At 30.8% G+C, this 17,584-nt stretch overlaps 3 protein-coding genes across 4 annotated transcripts; all 3 read left to right on the top strand.

The window, feature by feature from the left end:
• The first annotated feature begins 1,227 nt into the window (after positions 1-1,227).
• Positions 1,228-4,017, top strand: LOC121219303 (HVA22-like protein e). 2 transcript variants are annotated; one of them, XM_041097224.1, is made up of 5 exons: positions 1,228-1,429; positions 2,956-2,982; positions 3,074-3,196; positions 3,547-3,775; positions 3,881-4,017. In XM_041097224.1, exons 2-5 carry the CDS (start codon positions 2,966-2,968, stop codon positions 3,899-3,901), a joined length of 390 nt encoding a protein of 129 aa, XP_040953158.1. In that variant the 5' UTR covers positions 1,228-1,429; positions 2,956-2,965; the 3' UTR covers positions 3,902-4,017. The 2 variants fall into 2 exon arrangements, with proteins under 2 accessions (XP_040953158.1, XP_040953157.1); XM_041097223.1 differs by lacking the exon at positions 1,228-1,429 and adding an exon at positions 2,143-2,865.
• Positions 4,018-6,377: 2,360 nt separating this feature from the next.
• On the top strand, positions 6,378-13,246 carry LOC121219302 (11-beta-hydroxysteroid dehydrogenase-like 3). The gene is made up of 6 exons (XM_041097222.1): positions 6,378-6,975; positions 7,065-7,257; positions 7,862-7,947; positions 9,221-9,352; positions 9,527-9,655; positions 12,875-13,246. Exons 1-6 carry the CDS (start codon positions 6,781-6,783, stop codon positions 13,124-13,126), a joined length of 987 nt encoding a protein of 328 aa, XP_040953156.1. The 5' UTR covers positions 6,378-6,780; the 3' UTR covers positions 13,127-13,246.
• A 1,186-nt stretch (positions 13,247-14,432) lies between these two features.
• On the top strand, positions 14,433-15,996 carry LOC107956563 (putative uncharacterized protein DDB_G0290521). The gene is made up of 4 exons (XM_041097221.1): positions 14,433-14,572; positions 14,651-14,678; positions 14,774-15,377; positions 15,462-15,996. The coding sequence occupies exons 3-4, from the start codon at positions 15,218-15,220 to the stop codon at positions 15,764-15,766; spliced, it is 465 nt and encodes a 154-aa protein (XP_040953155.1). The 5' UTR covers positions 14,433-14,572; positions 14,651-14,678; positions 14,774-15,217; the 3' UTR covers positions 15,767-15,996.
• The last annotated feature ends 1,588 nt before the right edge of the window (positions 15,997-17,584 follow it).

Here is a 17,584-nt window from a genome sequence, read left to right as displayed (position 1 = left end):
ACATACAGAACTAGGGTTAGTCATTAGTGTGGGATGGTTTAGTTTAGTCATTAGGGTTAGACATCATGGCCATGCTAGGTTTGGGTTAGGACAATATAAAATTTTAGGTTCGGAATCGGCTCCATCTGAAAAGTAAATTTAAAATTTTATTTAAGTTCAATCCAAATTAAAAATGTTATGCTTGGGCTCGATCTAGTTCGCCTAAATTAATTTTTAAAATTATTTTTTATATAAAAATAAAATTTAAAAAATAATATCTTAAATACAGTAAAATAAATATTCCCAATAAATTTAAAAAATACATTAAAAAAGTTTTTATACTTAAAAATAACACTAATATAGTTACAATTTATCAAGTAAATGCTTCTAAAATAGTATGAAAATTAACAATAAAACGAGTTATTAAAAATAACACTAACATAACTACAACTTATCAAGCAAATGCCTCTAAAATAGTAAGAAAATTAACAATAAAATGAGTTATATAATATCTAAAAAAAACAACAAAACAGTAATATATAATAGCGAAAAAGCAACGAAACAATAACAAAACAGTTGATTCGAGTCAAGCCGAGCCTAGCCCAAAAAAATCTTACTTGTTTCAACTGTTTAAAAAACGAGCCTTATTTTTTATCCTAACCTATTTTTCATGCTTATATTTTCATCCAAACCCTCCAATTCATAACCAGGTCTAATTTAATTATTAATCATTGAGACGAAGACCCTCAAACAATCGCACCCAAACAATCATGTACAACCCTCACTAATTGTTATATTTGGTTCTAGTCATAGTGTTTGGTTTAGAATGAAATGGATCATATCATAGTATCACTCTACCTTAACATATAGTATTAGGCCACTTGCATTCAAGGTGAAATTAGAAATGTGTTTAACAAGGATTGAAATTTAATTATAATTTGAGTAAATTATACCAACAGTCACTTAATTTTAGAGTAGTTGACAAAACAATAATCACTTAAATTCTATTTCAATTACTCAACTTTTAAAAAGTTACAAAACAGTTTTTTTTACTGTTTTCCGTCATAAACGTCACGGCAAAGTGACATGATAGATGACGGCATCTTTGGTGTCAAAAAACCGTCCAGCTAGCCAGTTACTCTCAATTTAACAGTCCTGCCAGGGTTAGAGAAGAAGAAGAATAAGAAGGAGGAGGCTTTTAATCTCTTACCAAAAAGGAAAGAAAGAAACCCTTTTAATCTCTTATAAAAAAAGAACACAGTAATGGCTATTTCTTTGAAATCTACAGCAGCGGGATTGTTCCAGTTAAAGAACCACAATACCCATTCTCCATCTCGCTTTCCTTCATTCAAACCCTTAGTTTCAACTAAGAGATTCACTCCAATGGCTGCTCTTGCTACTTCTCAAACTCTTGGCATTTCTGAAACCTTCTCTAAATTGAGAAATCAAGGTAAAGCAAGCATTTTCCCCTTTTTAATTGATGGGTATCTATTTCTCTCTTTTTTCTTTTTCTTTTTTTTTTTGCCGTTAAATTTGATCTATAGTCTTATTGTGATACAAATATTATTTTATGTTCTATTGGTTTGTTTTTGTTTGTGATATTTCTGGGTTTTGAGTTTAATTTGAGTTGCAACAAGTCAAAGTAAGCATTTCTTTGGTCCTATAAGTTGAGTGGCAGAAATTAATTTGTGGTCTTATTATGATATATATATATTTATATATTCAAACTTCATGTTCTGTTGGTCTGTTTTTGTTTGGGATTTTCTGTGTTTTGAGTTTAATTTAAGTTGCATTAGAGGAATCTTTTGTCTTGTTAAGATCATAGGGTATTATCAGTTTTAGTTGGCTTTCATTGCCTTATTAGATAGTGTTAACTTGCCACATCTGCTGGTTAACTTATCACACCAGCGGTTCTATTAATATCCTAACGGAAACTATTAATCAATAACTATTTTGTCACATTTTAATAATTTTAGTGACTGTTTTGTAATTTTTCAAAAGTTGTGTGACTAAAATAAAATTTAGGTGGTTGTTTTGTCAGTGTAATTTACTCTTATAATTTTTTTCATAGATTAAAAGATAAGTTTATTATATATTAATTTATAATTTCTATCATTTTTGAAGAGATTAAACAATTTTTTTTTATTTTTAAGGGGGCTAAAATGTAATTTTATTATATGTTATTTTATAATGTCTTTATTTATAAGACTGGATTAAATTCTTTTCCTTTCCTTGGGCCTTTAGATTTGCCTATAGTTTCTCTATTTATAGGGAAAGAGACCATTACCTTCCTTCCTTCCTTCCCATCAAAACCTCTATTCCCTTTCTCTACAACTTCGACCATCCTTCTCATCAACCCTCCACGCTGTTATAAATTAGGTGAACCGACCATCTTTACCGTCAACTCGGTCTTGCATCAACATTACCAGAAACCACATATCTTTTGGAAGAAGAAAAATTTTGTAAAAGTCACACAAGTGGGGTATAAGTTAAATTCTTTTATTAAGGATTAAAATTGAATTATAACTTTTTTAAGGGATGAAAGTGTAACTTTACTATTTTATTAACAAGTAATTTTACAAATTTAAAGGATCAAAAAGAGAATTTAACAAAACCAAGGGGCCAAACCAAAGACTCCCCTGCCCCTGTACATATCTATATTAGGGTGACTTCACCATCATTCCATTTTTCCTTCACTTTGTCTTTGATATCATCAACCAACCATAAACTGCTTTTTGTCTCTTTATTCATTCATCTCTATCCCCATCTCCAATTTCTCTCTTCTTCTTTTTTCTTTTTCCAATTAAAACTTTCCCTAAACCCACAATAAAACAACACCATGAGTCGTTTCTGGACTTTGCTCTCCAATCTTCATGCTTTAGCTGGGTATATTTTCTCCTTACATCCTTCTTGTTTTCATGTTTCAATAATTAAACTTTCTATTTGATTTTTGCTTTGAATTTGTAATACCTGCAGGCCTGTGGTGATGTTGCTGTATCCCCTGTAAGTAAATTTCAACTATACTAATCAATTTATATGGGTTTTCTCAATTGTTTTCTGGGGAAAACTTTTGGATTTTTTAAATTATTTTCAGATATGCCTCAGTGATAGCTATAGAAACACCAGGGAAAGAAGATGATGAACAGTGGCTTGCTTATTGGATCCTATATTCTTTGCTAACTTTAACAGAGATGGTGCTTCAATCAGCATTAGAGTGGTAAGCTAAAAAAACAAAAATAACTTTTTACCATATTTCAGACTTGGTTAAATTTTGTTTTTACTTATTAGTATTACAAAATTTTAGACTTAGTACCTAGTCCAATCATCATCGTTCTTAAAATAACATGTCGATCATATGCCACATAATATAGAGAGGGCAGCTTAATCGATATACCTACTTGATTACATTTTGATAAAAGAAATTATGATTTTAATGATTGGATTGGATTTTTTAAATAAAAAAATTGGCAGTATAGGGACAAGTAACATTATTTGACCTATTTCAAATTTATATATATTTTTGGGTTTACAAATTGTAATTGGGTTTGTGAATGGCATGAATTATAGGATACCAATTTGGTACACAGTGAAGCTAGTGTTTATGGCATGGATGGTATTACCACAGTTTAGGGGGGCAGCTTTCATATATGAAAGGTTTGTGAGGGACCAAATCAAGAAGCAAGGGTTTTTGAGAGAGAATAATAATCATAAGAGCCATCATCATCGTAGTGGGAATGCTAATTCTCCAAATGGGAAAGGAAAGAAGAAATTTGTGCACTTCATCGTCCCCAAGAAAGTAAGTTACGAATGGTGAAATTTTTGTTTTTACTCCCCCAATTTTGGATGATCCAACTGTTAAAAAGATTCTTATGGGTTTGATTGATGTTGATGTGGATGGCAGGGGGAGCAAGAGGCTTACTGAGGGGGTGGCCAGTGGGTGTAAATGACAAGTCCATGTAATCAAAATATGATATGATATACAATCACTGTAGTGTACCATACATGGTTCAGCATATGAAGAAGAAGTTGACAATTTCACTTTCAAGTTTCAGGTCAATTGTGTGTGTTGTCATAATGGTAGGAATTGTTGGAAGTTGTTTACAATTTTTCTTTTTATCCATGCACGTCCCCATTATTGGTGGGTGAATGGTCTTCGATGTTGCCAACCATGAGTACATATCCAACAACTTGTTTACAATTTTCCATACAAAAGCAAATTAGTTGTCCCAACTTCTTAAAGCACAAGATTTATAAAATATATCTCAGGTTAATCGCCCAATGTTGCCCTTCATCTTGGAAACTACCAATCTCGATTTTTTAGGGTGAATTTAGATGAATGGTGCGTTTAACTGCGGTTAATATAAAAATAGTAGTAGTGGTGAGATTAGATATTGTAGTAATACTATAGCGTGAGATAAAAAGTAGGTTAAATGTATTATATCGCACTCAATCGTCTATTCAAACTCACCTTTAGTTTAGTTTTAAAATTTTAAGAAAAATATATCATTCCCAAACTAACTTTTACCTTTTTAATTTTCATATGATTATACCCTCTTTTATAATTTTTCCTATAATTAATATTTAATAATCCAATTATCAATATAATTGTACTAATTATGTATGTGGAAGTTTGAATTGATTCGATATATATGGCTTAAAGATGTTTATGGGTCGGGTTTGGGTCGATTTTAAACATGGTATACATACATTTTATGTTTGCTCGAGTCTAACCCGGTTTAAAATATAAACTTTAAATTTTGTCCAGATCTACTCCGACTTATAAAAGACTAACCAAGCTTTATTTTAGGCATACTTGTACAATTTCAAAATTTTAAGAATATTTATATTATTTTTAATTTAATATCTAACAACTTTATATATTTTTCATTTATTAAAATTATAGATAAACAATTTAAGATTTTTTAATAGGTGTACAACATAATATTATATATTAGTATATATTTAATTTTTATGTGTTTATATTATAAATTTAGAAAACAAACTTAATTGAATTCTAACCTAAATACTTAAACTCCATTTCGATTCATATTCTAAATTAGCTTAATTTTTTGGATATAATGTTGTTTTTACCATAAAATTTTTGCCAAAGGTTCTCATACCTCACTAGAGGAGCCTCCATGATCATCGATCAACGATAGATTTCCTATACAATGAGAAAATGGAACACTCGACTTATTTACGATTAAAAGGAAATTTTCAACACTAGAGATACATAATGGCAAAGTGATGTATTTCATCATCCAACTATATAAATAATAATTTTAGCTTTTTAAATTAACCTCGTAAACATTTAATTTATTTTAAAAATTAAGAAATAATATGATTTTTTTTTTATAAAATTAGAAGGCAAAAAATTTTATTATGCCTTTGCATAATAATTTTAAAGATTATTAAAGAACTCAAAACTAATTTTACCCTTCAATTTTTTGGGGCTCTCAATCTCAATGATTTGTAGTTACCTTTAATTTTGATGTGAACTTAGTAATACTTGAGTGAAATGGTTCTCGAGTCAGTGAACTTTTCATATTTTATATTATTAAATTACGATCTTACCCGTAATATATATAATTAACCCTAAGCTTAATTATTGGGTCGAGCTTGAGTACAAAGATTGGTAGGATAAAATATGCGTTTAGCCCATGTGCTTCTCAAAAACTAAAAATTTAGCCCATGTACCTGTAATTCTAGGAATTTAGCCCCTCTAAATTTTAAAAATTCAAGCCTAATTTTTTTTAATATGATCAAAACAGTCCAAAATGCAACACTTTGGAACGTGTACTTCCTACCATAACGTTAGGCGGTAGTTCCCCATAAAAAAAAACCATCAAAACATTTCCCACTATCACGTGAAAGTTGGGCAGCAAAAGAGGGGAGCATTCCCATGAACAAAATGCATGTCCAACAGATTTAAGTATTTTGAAAATTTCAAATATTATAATTATTTTTAATTTATTATAATTTAATTATAGTCATATAGGAATAAATTCATTTATTCAAAATAATTTTTTTAATAGTCTAAAAATTTTCATGTGTAATCAAAATCTATATATTATATATTTCCCACTCTTTGTTTTTGATATTAAATAAAGTTATAACTAAAATATTATTTAAAAAAATTGATTATTGCGTTTTAAATTTTTTTTATCTTTAAAATTTGCTTTATTAACCCAAATATGATTATTTTTATATTATAATTTTGAGTCTAAAATCTAATTATTGCATTATAAAAATGAATTAAGTCAAAGTTGAAATGATAATGCAACTTTCATGAAAATGAATTTATTTTAATCAATACTCTTTAATATTAATATTTAATTTAAACTTTATTTTTAAAATTTAAAAGGTAAATCCCATTGTTTTAAATTCATTATTCTTTTTTTGGTAGATGAAGATAAAATGTGTCTTATACAAATGATGATGCCGACTCCATCCACTACATTCATTATTTTTGTAACTTCAATAATAACCTTTTCTATGGGATATCAAGAGATTTTGCAGAATTCATATGGCATAGTGCCCCATCTACATTTATTACGTTTCAACGCTACAATTTAAAGTACTCTGATCAAGCACATCAAATATATTTTAATTTTCAAATATTTATTTTATAATTTGATAAAAGAAATATAAATTATGTACATCTACAAAGTTCAAATTATTTGTATTTGTTTTTTAAAGTTAAAATCCCGTATGATACATTAACCCTCTATAAAGACATAGCTACAAACAAGTGTAAAACAAACCACCATTTCTCTTGAGTTTTCTGTGGGTGCAATATCAATGGCTAATCATATAGATGTGATTACAAATATCATGAATGTGATAGTGCCTCCGTTTATGCTCATTGCTCTCCTTCTTGTTTATCCACTTTATCTTATTTACAAGTTCATCAACTTCATAACAAGGCTCCTAACCAGTGAAAATGTTGCTGGAAAAGTAGTGCTCGTCACTGGTGCAGCTGCGGGGATCGGAGAGGTTTCATATCCCATAATTAATCTTAAATTCCTAAATGAGTTATAACTATTGCATGCATGGTTGTTAATTTTTTTTTTCATTTTTTGAAGCAAATCTCTTATGAATATGCAAGAAGAAGAGCTCGGTTGGTGTTGGTGGACGTAAGAGGGGATCTTCTAGGAAGGGTTGTGGAAAATGTTAGAAGCTTTGGATCTTCAGATGTTATTGCCATTACAGCTGATGTTTCCAAGGAAGAAGATTGCAAGAGATTTGTTGATGAAGCAATCAAGCATTTTCGTCGATGTAAGTTAAATCTTTACACTTTTTTTTTTTTGTCAAATTTTTATTTTAGTTCCTCTCAGATCTGGGATTTAGTCCATAAAAATACCATTAAGTGAAAGAGCAAATTGATGTTTTTATTATAAACTTATCTTTATATAGCAACATGAAGTATACGTGGTACCTCACATGTCATTGTCTGATTATTTCGTTAGGTACATTCGTTTTTAAGTTTTTAACTATACAAATAGATAAAAATTTTAAAGGAAAGGACTAATTATTTGCTTTTTAATTTAATGTATAAAGATTAATTTACCTAATTTTTTAGTAAAAGATAAAATTAGGAAAGAGATAAAATACAATTTAACTCCTAGTGTAAGGTCCTCTATGGTTTTTTTTTTGGATTTAGTCTTCAAATATGTCAGGTCATAGAACTAATATAACAAAACAGTGGAATTTTTTTACTAAAAGTAAGAGGATTGAAATATGTGAAATTAAAGAATATGGATTAAATATTAAATTTTGTCATATTAAAGGACTAAAATCATAATTCGACCTTTGTCCCTTTTGTTAATTTGTTTGGTTCTTGATTATTTTATAAATGAAATTTGAAACATGCATGGAACAGTGGATCACTTGGTTAATAATGCTGGCCTTGCAAGAGTAAAATTGTTTGAGGAAATCCAAAACTTTTCTGACTTCTCTTATCTTCTGGTAAGATATATTACTTCTTTTAATTCCTTCTCAATTTACATTTTAAACCTATAGTACAGTGGATCAAATTATAATTATCAAAAAGTTTTAAAAATAAGTACACTCAACTTCATATTTAGTGACTCGTCATCATTTTGTTTAGGGTAAGTTAAAAAATCTTTTTAGGGAGGGGTTGAGATTAAAGAGGCTTAAGTTGTCTTTGTATCTTTATAGTTTTTAAAATGATTAAATCAAAATTTTATAATTCTTTGGGGGTAGACTATAATTGTACTTATAATTTTATAAATTTTAAGGAATTAAAATAGAATTTTCTTATTTTAGGGAGTTATGACTCTTGCCTATTCGATTTACTGACATTCGATATAGGTTTAAATATAACAGAGTTCCATAGATTCTTTCAAATTTTAAAATTTAATTTCTATACACATTAATTCTCTATACTTCTTCATTTAAATGTAGGTTTTAAAATCATGATTTTCTCACTAATTTTACAATTACGAAAAAGGTAATAGAATGCATCTAGTTTTTGCTAATTTTGTTTTTATTTTTTACAAGGGCATAAAAATTTATAAATTTCTTATATTTTCTATAAAAATCCTACTTTTCTTTAAAGATATATTATTTTTGAAAACATATATTAAAATTCAAGAAATATATATATAATTTCAAATTTTGGAAAAATGTGTTCTTTATGGTAATAAAGTCTTTTCAAGAGCTATTCGTTTGATTAATATTAAATTAGATTTTAATATAATTTTGAAGTTATATTAAAAAATATTTGTTTAAATTTAAAAAGTAGATAATATACTCTTTTTGAACTTTTGGAACTTTATGTTATTTATAATTGATACGTTTCAAAATTTTTATTATTTTTAAATTTTTTTAGGATTTTTTATTTTTTTTATAAATTTTAAAGAATAAGGATCAACAAAAAAAAATATAAAGCCAAAAAAGACTTATTATGAGATTTTATAAATAAAAATATAGGGGATTGAATGTCAAGAGTGAACTACATGGATTAAATTTTATATTTAAGACTCTAATATATTTAAATCTAAACTCATAATCTTTAAACTTTGAATCGAAAAATAATATGTGCTTAAGCACGCTTAAATTGACGTCTTTGTACACAATGTAATTGAATTAAGACTTAATTAAAATTTTAAATATTAAATTTATTTTTTATTATATAAAAATTAAAAAAATATATAAAATCTTAAATACGCAATATATACATAAAAATTTAAATGTATACATTTTCCATACGGTGTAGGACGTGAACTTGTGGGGAGTGGCTTTTGGCACATATTACGCCATTCCACACCTAAGAAAAACTAAAGGGAAGATCATTGTCATGGCTTCCTCCGTTGGATGGTATCCTTTCCCGCGCTTCAGTTTTTACAATGTAAGCCATTTTTTTTTTGTCATTTTCTCTATTTAACCCAACATTTCTTCTTTTTCAAAATTGAATCATAAGTCGAACCAATCTCCGAACTAATACTTTAATTTATTCTCAATCTGACCAATCAATCCGTATCATCCAACATCACCATACAAACGTAAATATTTTGTGGTTCAGGCAAGCAAGGCAGCATTGATCACCTTCTACGAGACGTTGAGAACCGAGATTGGCAATTCCAACATTGGCATAACAATTGTCACCCCGGGATTGGTCAAGTCGGCCTTGTCTCAAAACGAACCTGCAAAGGTACACTCATACATCTATTTTTATAAGCTAAATTGACAGAAATATATAATTGAAAAAAGTATATTCTAAGATTAAATTAGAACCTTCTATTTTTGTCCGTACATTATTATTTTTAGAATGTCTAGTTCTACCCATACTCAACAAACTTAGCTTGATTAATTTGAATCTAAAGTCGATCAAATTTAAAGATTACAATATTTGAGCCCGTCTTCAAGGTTCAATTTGATATTTAAGATTTTTCTATCTAATTAGATGTTTAAACTTAGCTTAATGCTTAATTTAATACCTATTTTTTTGTCCGATTAAGTCGTTGAATTTGACCTTTTAATTCATATTAGTACTTGAACTTGGCTTTACAAATTAAATTTATTCAAATAAAATAATTTATTGTAAGTGCTAATTTAAACTAAAAAGTCAAATTTAAGTATCTAATTGAACCAAAAAAAATTTAAATACTAACTTTGCAACATCCTCAAAACCTCCTTGGTCGTAAATAATATAAGATAAAATCTTAGTGAAATAAGATATAAGATCAAAGAAAATGAAAGTTGCAAGATATTAAAAGAGAGTTAAATTAAGAAGCATGACATGATGTATAATTGATTTCTTGATAAAATGAGAAAAAGATATAAAGATGATAAAAGAGAATATTGAGTATTAAAATAATATTATTATTATTTAAGTAGGTTTTAGTTTATTGATTTAAAGTAAGGACTAAATCATAAATATGTGAAAAGTTTTTGGCTCAAGTGTAAATATTCAAAATTTAGGGGATCAAAGTGGAAAAATAAGAAATTTGAAGGACCAAAAGTAAAAATAAACTAATTTACTATGATATGAAATTGGCATGTAGGGACCAAATTGAATAGGTGAAGAATTATGAATGACTAAATTGTAATTTTACCAAATTAACTGATAATTTTAAAATATCATAAAGGGAAAAATGGTTAATTAAAAAGAGAGAGAACTCTAGAAGGTAAGGATGATGTTGGAGATATTTTAAAGATATTTTGTAATTATTTAATTAGATAAATATTACTTTATTCATATTTTAAAGAGATATTTTATTAATATTTTATTATAAATAGCTAGTATAAAAGGAGAGAAAGATGAAGAAGAAAAAAAAATCCTCCCATCTTTCCAACGTGAGTGACGGGGAGAGAAGAAGAAACCTTTGTTGTCATTACAAATTGGTCATTTTACCAAAAATCTATCATTTTCACCTAGAATTTTAAGAAATTTCATAATCACCAAGAGAGAAAAATGATAAGGAGGTTATGGAGAACAAGAAAATTACCTTGGATTCAAGAAAATGAAAGTTGGGGGAGAGAGAAAATCAAGTTAAAGTTTGAAATTAATAGGACAATATAAGAACATCAAGATTTTAATATATTTTTAAGTTTAATATTATTGAAAAAAAGTATGAAAATGATGTTAAAGTAGAGTTTTCTTATATAAGGTTTTATGTTCTTAATATGTTAGTGAAGGGAAATAAGAGGAAGTGATGAGAAATATTGTAAAGAAAAGAAAAGAGGGTGTTATAAATTTGATTATCCACATTTTGCATTAAAATAGTTTTGGATAGCAGCAGTAGTTTGACTTTGAAAATTCACCAAAAATTGTATAAATTAAATTAGAGGTTAATCAAAGCATGAAATTAAAGCCTATTGAGTCTAGTTTTACATAGAAGAAACGGTTTAAGAAAAAATAATTTCATATTATGAGATATATGAATTTTTGTGAAATAATGTCAGATTAATTTCGGGTTCCTCTATTCTGACTATATTTTTAAATTCTTAATGAGTCTATTTTCAAGAGAACAAATGGAAACATCATCCAAACCCCGTACTAAAAGATAATTAATTTTTAGTAAAGAAAGGCCGAAGCTGTCAAGCAGCAAAATAGGGACAAATTTAAAGAATTTAATGTACTTATTGGCTAAATTATAAATTTTAAAAATTTTAAGGTAAAATATATTTGAGTCTAATTTCAAAAACATCAAGCGGATCTTAATTTCAAATTCTATAGATTAAGATATAAATAATTTAGTAACTATGACTCAAGTGGACAGTTTTGATATGAACACATAAGTAAATATTGTAATTATAGCTAATGTTACATATAAACATGTTATGTACTAAAAGCTAAAGATTCAAATAAATATATACATAAAGGATGTGGAATGAAGAGTAGGATGTGGAATGAAGAGTAGGAGGAGGAATATATATAAGAATGTATATATATAGTAGATGAATTTGAAATGTTTTGAAATGGTTGTAGGTGATGGAATGATTAATACATATGAGTATGATTTAAACGAATTGATAAAATAATAAGTAAATGATTGTTAATTGATGTGATATTGAATTCTTTGTTAAAATTTTATGAAGAATTAAATTGATTGACACGATTTAGAAATAAATATGAAATATACATAAAGTGGGTAAACTAACTTTGCTAGTGCAAGTCCTCAAATGGTCTTATTTGTAAAATTTTAATATTTGTGTTAATTTTATAAACTTTGTTATCTTTGATTGAATATCATGTTTTTATAACGACTTGATATTAGAAATAGATGTAAGTGGATGATATGTAAAATAAAGTGGTGGTTATGATATCTGAATACGGTTCAGATAATGATATAAAAAAAATAAAGCGTGGAACTTGTAAGAAAATGGAAACGATGTCACGATGACAAGTTCGCCATGTCGCGATGTTGGTTGCGACGACAGTTCAAAAATCTTTATGAACTTTACAAATTGGCATTTGATCAATTGTGGATGTTTTAATGAGCTCCTTTAACTCATAATTAATTTTATCGTAGATTCAATTATTACTTTTTAGTTAATGATCTACATTAATTAAATAATATGATAAATTAATCTGAAATTTTTAATAGTTGCTTCAACAATGAATGTGATATCTTGATACTTTAATTTGACAATCGAATTCGATATAAAAGTATTAAAAACTTGAATATTAAAACTAAATTCAAGTATTTAATAATTTGAAGTATAAAACCAAGGTTAGATATCCCAAATATAAAATCAGCCTAATCAAAATCCAAAATCAAATGGATAAACTTGAATAGATTTTAAATCGATAATTCATACATTTGTGAACTTTTTTTTTCCTCATTATAATATAATTGTTCATTGGAAGTAACAAATACAATGGACTGGTGTGCTGACATTTGATTGAAACTTATGGTGGGTATAGGCAGCACTTGGATGGATCCCAATGGAATCAGCAGAGAAATGTGGCAAAGCAATAGTGAAGAGTGCATGTCGAGGAGATAAGTACGTGGTGGAGCCATCATGGGTTAACTCACTTTATGCATTGAAAGTGATGTGCCCTGACCTGGTTGAATTTTGCAATCGCTTCTTATTTATTTCTGCAGAGAAAACTACACCACCCACCATTGATGCACCCCATAAAAGCTTCATACCATCTGAATTAAAATCTGATTGATTCACTGGTTGCTGTAGTCAGAAAATAAAATTTAATCTCTCTGTATATCAATAATTTCGATGAGTCGTGTTGGTAGATTTTATTTCGGGGGTAAAATACAAGTAAAAGTTTTTTTTTTAATTTATCAACTCGGTAAATAATTATTTATTGGAATGAGCTATTTTTTTCTAAAAACGTATCCACATCAGTACGATGTCAGGGTACGTGACGGGAAAACGCGTCCTCGAGGACGCACTTTGTTCACATGAATAGAAAACGCGCTGACGTGGAAGCGTTTTGTTGCCACGTCAGCGCATCCCAGGAGACGCGTTTTCCTCGCGCGTGAACAGTGTCAACAGTTTTTTTTTACTGTTGGCCCCGCCAACGGTAAAAAAAAATATAAAAACCCCTCACCCCTTCATTTTTTTTGACAAATTAATTATTTCTCAATTTCCTTTCAAATTTCTCTCAAATTCATATTTAATCTCAATTTGCTCTCAATTTGCTCTTAAATTTCTCTTAAATCACTATTTTTAATTATTTTAAAAAAAATTAATTTTTTAAAAAAAATTTTAAATCGTAAAAATTTGTACGAATTTAGCAATGGTCGGAGAATTGATTCGTCTTGATAACAAGCACATATCCATCGAACAAATGAAAATGGTAAGTGTTAAATTTATTTTTTAAATATTATTTAAGATTTTTTTATTTATGTATTTTTAAATAATTATTAATTTATTATTTGTTATAAAAGTCTGTAGATCGAATATTGGAATGCTATATCCGGAATATGCATGGTCCTCCATCACCGTTGGTAGAGAATTACCTGCGGGAAGCGGGTTTTTGGCACATGGCGACAGTAGGCCGGGGATGCAAGTTGGACCCGAAACTTATCAGTACGTTGGTTGAAAGGTGGAGACCCGAGACGCACACATTCCATCTTCCATGTGGAGAGTGCACTATCACTTTGGAAGATGTCAATATGCAATTGGGATTACCGGTGGACGGGTACCCAGTCACCGGGTCTGTTCAATTTGGCGATTGGGGAGCGGTGTGCTACGAGCTTTTAGGCGCTATTCCGGAGAAAATTAACGGAGGTTAGATCGAGATGGGCTGGTTACAAGACACATTCCTAGATCCGGATGATGATTCAACCAAAGTAGAAAGAATCCGATATGCTCGGGCATACATTCTTCAGATAATTGGAGGTTATCTGATGCCGGACTTGTCACGAAACCTTGTACATCTAATATGGCTGCTAAAACTCGTTGATTTTAGAGCAGCTGGAGAATTGAGTTGGGGCTCTGCCGTGTTGGCAACATTATATCGGGAGATGTGCGGGGCGACGCGACCGAGTAAAGCGAAAATCGGAAGTTGCCTGTCACTACTGCAGTCACGGGCACGATTTCGCTTTCCATTTTTACGTCCTCGAGTGTACCACCCATATACATTCCCACTAATAACGAGGTAAATTTTATATTAGATTTTATAATTATTACGTACATTTTTAAAAATAATAGTATGCTAAAAATTTTATTTAATTAGGTGGAACCGTCCGGCAACTTATGCACAAGTAAGTATTAAATAAAATAGATATTTTCATAATGAGATAGTCTATTAGTATTTAGTATTCAGTACATAACTAATATTTCCATCATGGTCATATAGTTTGAATAGACACCATACGAGGATCCGACAATTCAGGCAGTAATTCCGGATGAGTTCCAAAATCGAAACGGTTGGTATGTGAAAGTCTCATTGGTCAACTTTGCGACTGTGGAGATACACCAGTCGGACAGAGTATTACGAAAATTTAGATTCCGACATTCGATTCCCGTGGCACCTGAGGTGTTGGATGATCATCACAAAATCGACCTACGATAATTGCATACGGATTGGCCGAGATTCTGGTCACACTACATCCAAATGTGGGAAGATCAGTATGACTATATACCTACTTGGGAACCGATCATAGTTCCAGAATTATTGTGCGTACCGGAATACATGCCATGGTTAGGATCAATGGGAAACTTTTTTTTACACTCGCCAGAGGAGAGGCGGCGGTAATTGAGTGAACAAAAGGAACGACGTGGCCCTTTAAATCCAAGAAGAATGGACGACGACGCAGACCCATCAACGAGGCCCAAAAATTCACCCAGCCCATCATCAGCGCCCATAACTTCATCAGGCCCAGCAACAGCACCGACACAGTCACCCAACCCAATAGTTCAACCGACGATACACACGGTACAGCCTTTTCAGATGATGCCAGGTGCGTATCCTAACCCTTTTATATATCCTAACCCTTATATGTTTCCTTTTTCTAGTCTCATGACAGGTTGGAGTCAATGGCCAGGTTCATTTCCATTTTTGACTACGCCGATTGGACCGCCGATGTATAGGCCATCGTCGCAGGAAGGATCGCAAGAGGGGCCGTCGGGGAGCTCTTCTTTTTACCAAACGCCATCACCGTATGGGTTTCAAACACCTTCGCCGATGGCGATGCAAACACCTCCACATTCACTATTATATCAAGGTGGCTCATCGTCTCAACACCGACAACCAGATCCCCTACCGGATGAACTAGAATCCCCGCCAGAGCAACCACAACCCCTGCCGAAAGCTGGACAAAGAAGGAATCCAGCGCGTAACCGTCGATGACCGCTATGTGGCACTGAATCCAGCGGTCATGGAGATTGATTTTTATTTTAAAATATTTGTACAATTTAGTTTATATTAATGTAATAAAATACAAAATAGTTTATTTTGAATATTTTGATATTATTTGATGTAATAAAATACAAAATAGTTTATTTTGAATATTTTGATATTATTTAATGTAATAAAATACAAAATAGTTAATACTCTTAATAATAAAAATTATTTTAAATAATTCAATATGTTGAACACTTGACATATTATTTCATTTCACAAAATAGTCAAATATTCTTAATAATACAAAGTTGTTTACAATGACGTTCAACTATTACGATTTGGGCATGATCTTCACAACTTGCCTTGACTGGCTGTTTATCGGATATCCATATTATTACGTATTCTAGTCGAGCAAGGTCGACCCTTCGGTTTGCGACACAATTCACTATCCGGTAACAGCTTAAAAGGACCAAGTGATACGAGCGGCCACTTACGTTCATCTGGGACCGGTGGGAAAACGTGTCTCCAAATGTTATACATGTTTTCTAATTTGTACACTTCGTCGACATAGCTCATTGGATCCAGACGGAGATTCTGACAAGCTACAATTACATGAGCGCATGGATAACGAAGTGCATCAAACATCCCACAGTCGCAAGTCCTATTTCGCAAGTGTACACGATATTCCTCGCCAATAACACATTGGTGCGGTCTGTCAAACTCTGTCACACGAAACCAGAAGTTGTCTCGATCGTGACACACTATGTGCATGGTGTTCGTCCGCGCATTGGCCTTGTTAATTTCTTGCACTACCTTATTGCACCATACATGGCCTCCCTGCATCTGGCCTGCATAACTCGCTGCTCGCTTTGGAAATAGCGCCGCTAAACGAAAATATATCTCGAGCACAACCGATGTTATCAGTAGATGGCGCGTTCCTTTTAGAACAGAATTTATACATTTAGCCAGGTTTGAGGTCATATGACCATATCGTAGGCCGCCGTCGTATGCTTGTGCCCACTGTTCGAAACGTATGTTGCAAAGGTAGTCCGCGTCTTCGCTGTTAATTGAACACAAAACTACCAACATCTCGTGAAAACGGTTTTTATTTATTTTATACCCTGCCAATATAAGTTCATAGCGAATATTACATACCACATTTTCATTTACAATAAATTCAAAATGACAAACGAAATAATATTAATAAAGACTAAATACCCATGTTGGTCACTTGTCGTCGTTTGCTCTTAGATGGATATTGCCTGTAGTAGTTGGAAGCAATGTGCCTTAGGCAATATCGATGGTGTGTGCGCTGCCATAAGCTCCTATGTCGATCAAATCAAGCTAGTATACCCGTCCCCGATCTGAAATAACACAGATATCAGGTTGGGGGCACACATGCCTCCTTAACCTAGGTAAAAAGAAATCTCAGTCATCAGATTACTCCCCTGGTGTTATTACAAACGCAATTGGAAGAATTTTCCCACTGCCATCCTATGCCACTGCAAGTAATAGCTGATGAGTATACCTACCAAACATAAAGGTACCGTCAATTTGTACCAGTCGCAAGTACATCATTTGGCGATGTAAATTGTACATATAACTCAACATAATGTGATCCACTAGCAAGATGGGTCTGCACCATTACCTCCAAGCTACGAGCACCTTTTATGTCGAACGAGTCATATGTCACCGGATCAACAGAAGATCAAAATCGATATGTAATAGACAGAACTTTCATTGGTGTCGTTCCAAAAATTTTACGCCTAATTCTTTTACGAAGTTCTGTCAAATCTATGTTCTGCTTAAAAACCAGTCGCACTG

The sequence above is a fragment of the Gossypium hirsutum genome, chromosome D07 (assembly GCF_007990345.1).
Source record: "Gossypium hirsutum isolate 1008001.06 chromosome D07, Gossypium_hirsutum_v2.1, whole genome shotgun sequence".
NCBI lineage: Eukaryota > Viridiplantae > Streptophyta > Magnoliopsida > Malvales > Malvaceae > Gossypium > Gossypium hirsutum.
This window is presented reverse-complemented; position numbering and strand designations above follow the sequence as displayed.

What these genes read in the sequence shown, in the direction of transcription:
- LOC121219303 (XM_041097223.1), top strand. Translation starts at nt 2,819, where the DNA reads ATGAGTCGTTTCTGGACTTTGCTCTCCAATCTTCATGCTTTAGCTGG. An exon ending in GTGATGTTGCTGTATCCCCT is followed by an intron (nt 2,983 to 3,073) that starts GTAAGTAAATTT and finishes AATTATTTTCAG; the next exon opens with ATATGCCTCAGTGATAGCTA. An exon ending in CTTCAATCAGCATTAGAGTG is followed by an intron (nt 3,197 to 3,546) that starts GTAAGCTAAAAA and finishes CATGAATTATAG; the next exon opens with GATACCAATTTGGTACACAG.
- LOC121219302 (XM_041097222.1), top strand. Translation starts at nt 6,781, where the DNA reads ATGGCTAATCATATAGATGTGATTACAAATATCATGAATGTGATAGTG. An exon ending in CTGACTTCTCTTATCTTCTG is followed by an intron (nt 7,948 to 9,220) that starts GTAAGATATATT and finishes CATACGGTGTAG; the next exon opens with GACGTGAACTTGTGGGGAGT. An exon ending in CGCGCTTCAGTTTTTACAAT is followed by an intron (nt 9,353 to 9,526) that starts GTAAGCCATTTT and finishes TTTGTGGTTCAG; the next exon opens with GCAAGCAAGGCAGCATTGAT.
- LOC107956563 (XM_041097221.1), top strand. Translation starts at nt 15,218, where the DNA reads ATGGACGACGACGCAGACCCATCAACGAGGCCCAAAAATTCACCCAGC. An exon ending in GCCTTTTCAGATGATGCCAG is followed by an intron (nt 15,378 to 15,461) that starts GTGCGTATCCTA and finishes GTCAATGGCCAG; the next exon opens with GTTCATTTCCATTTTTGACT.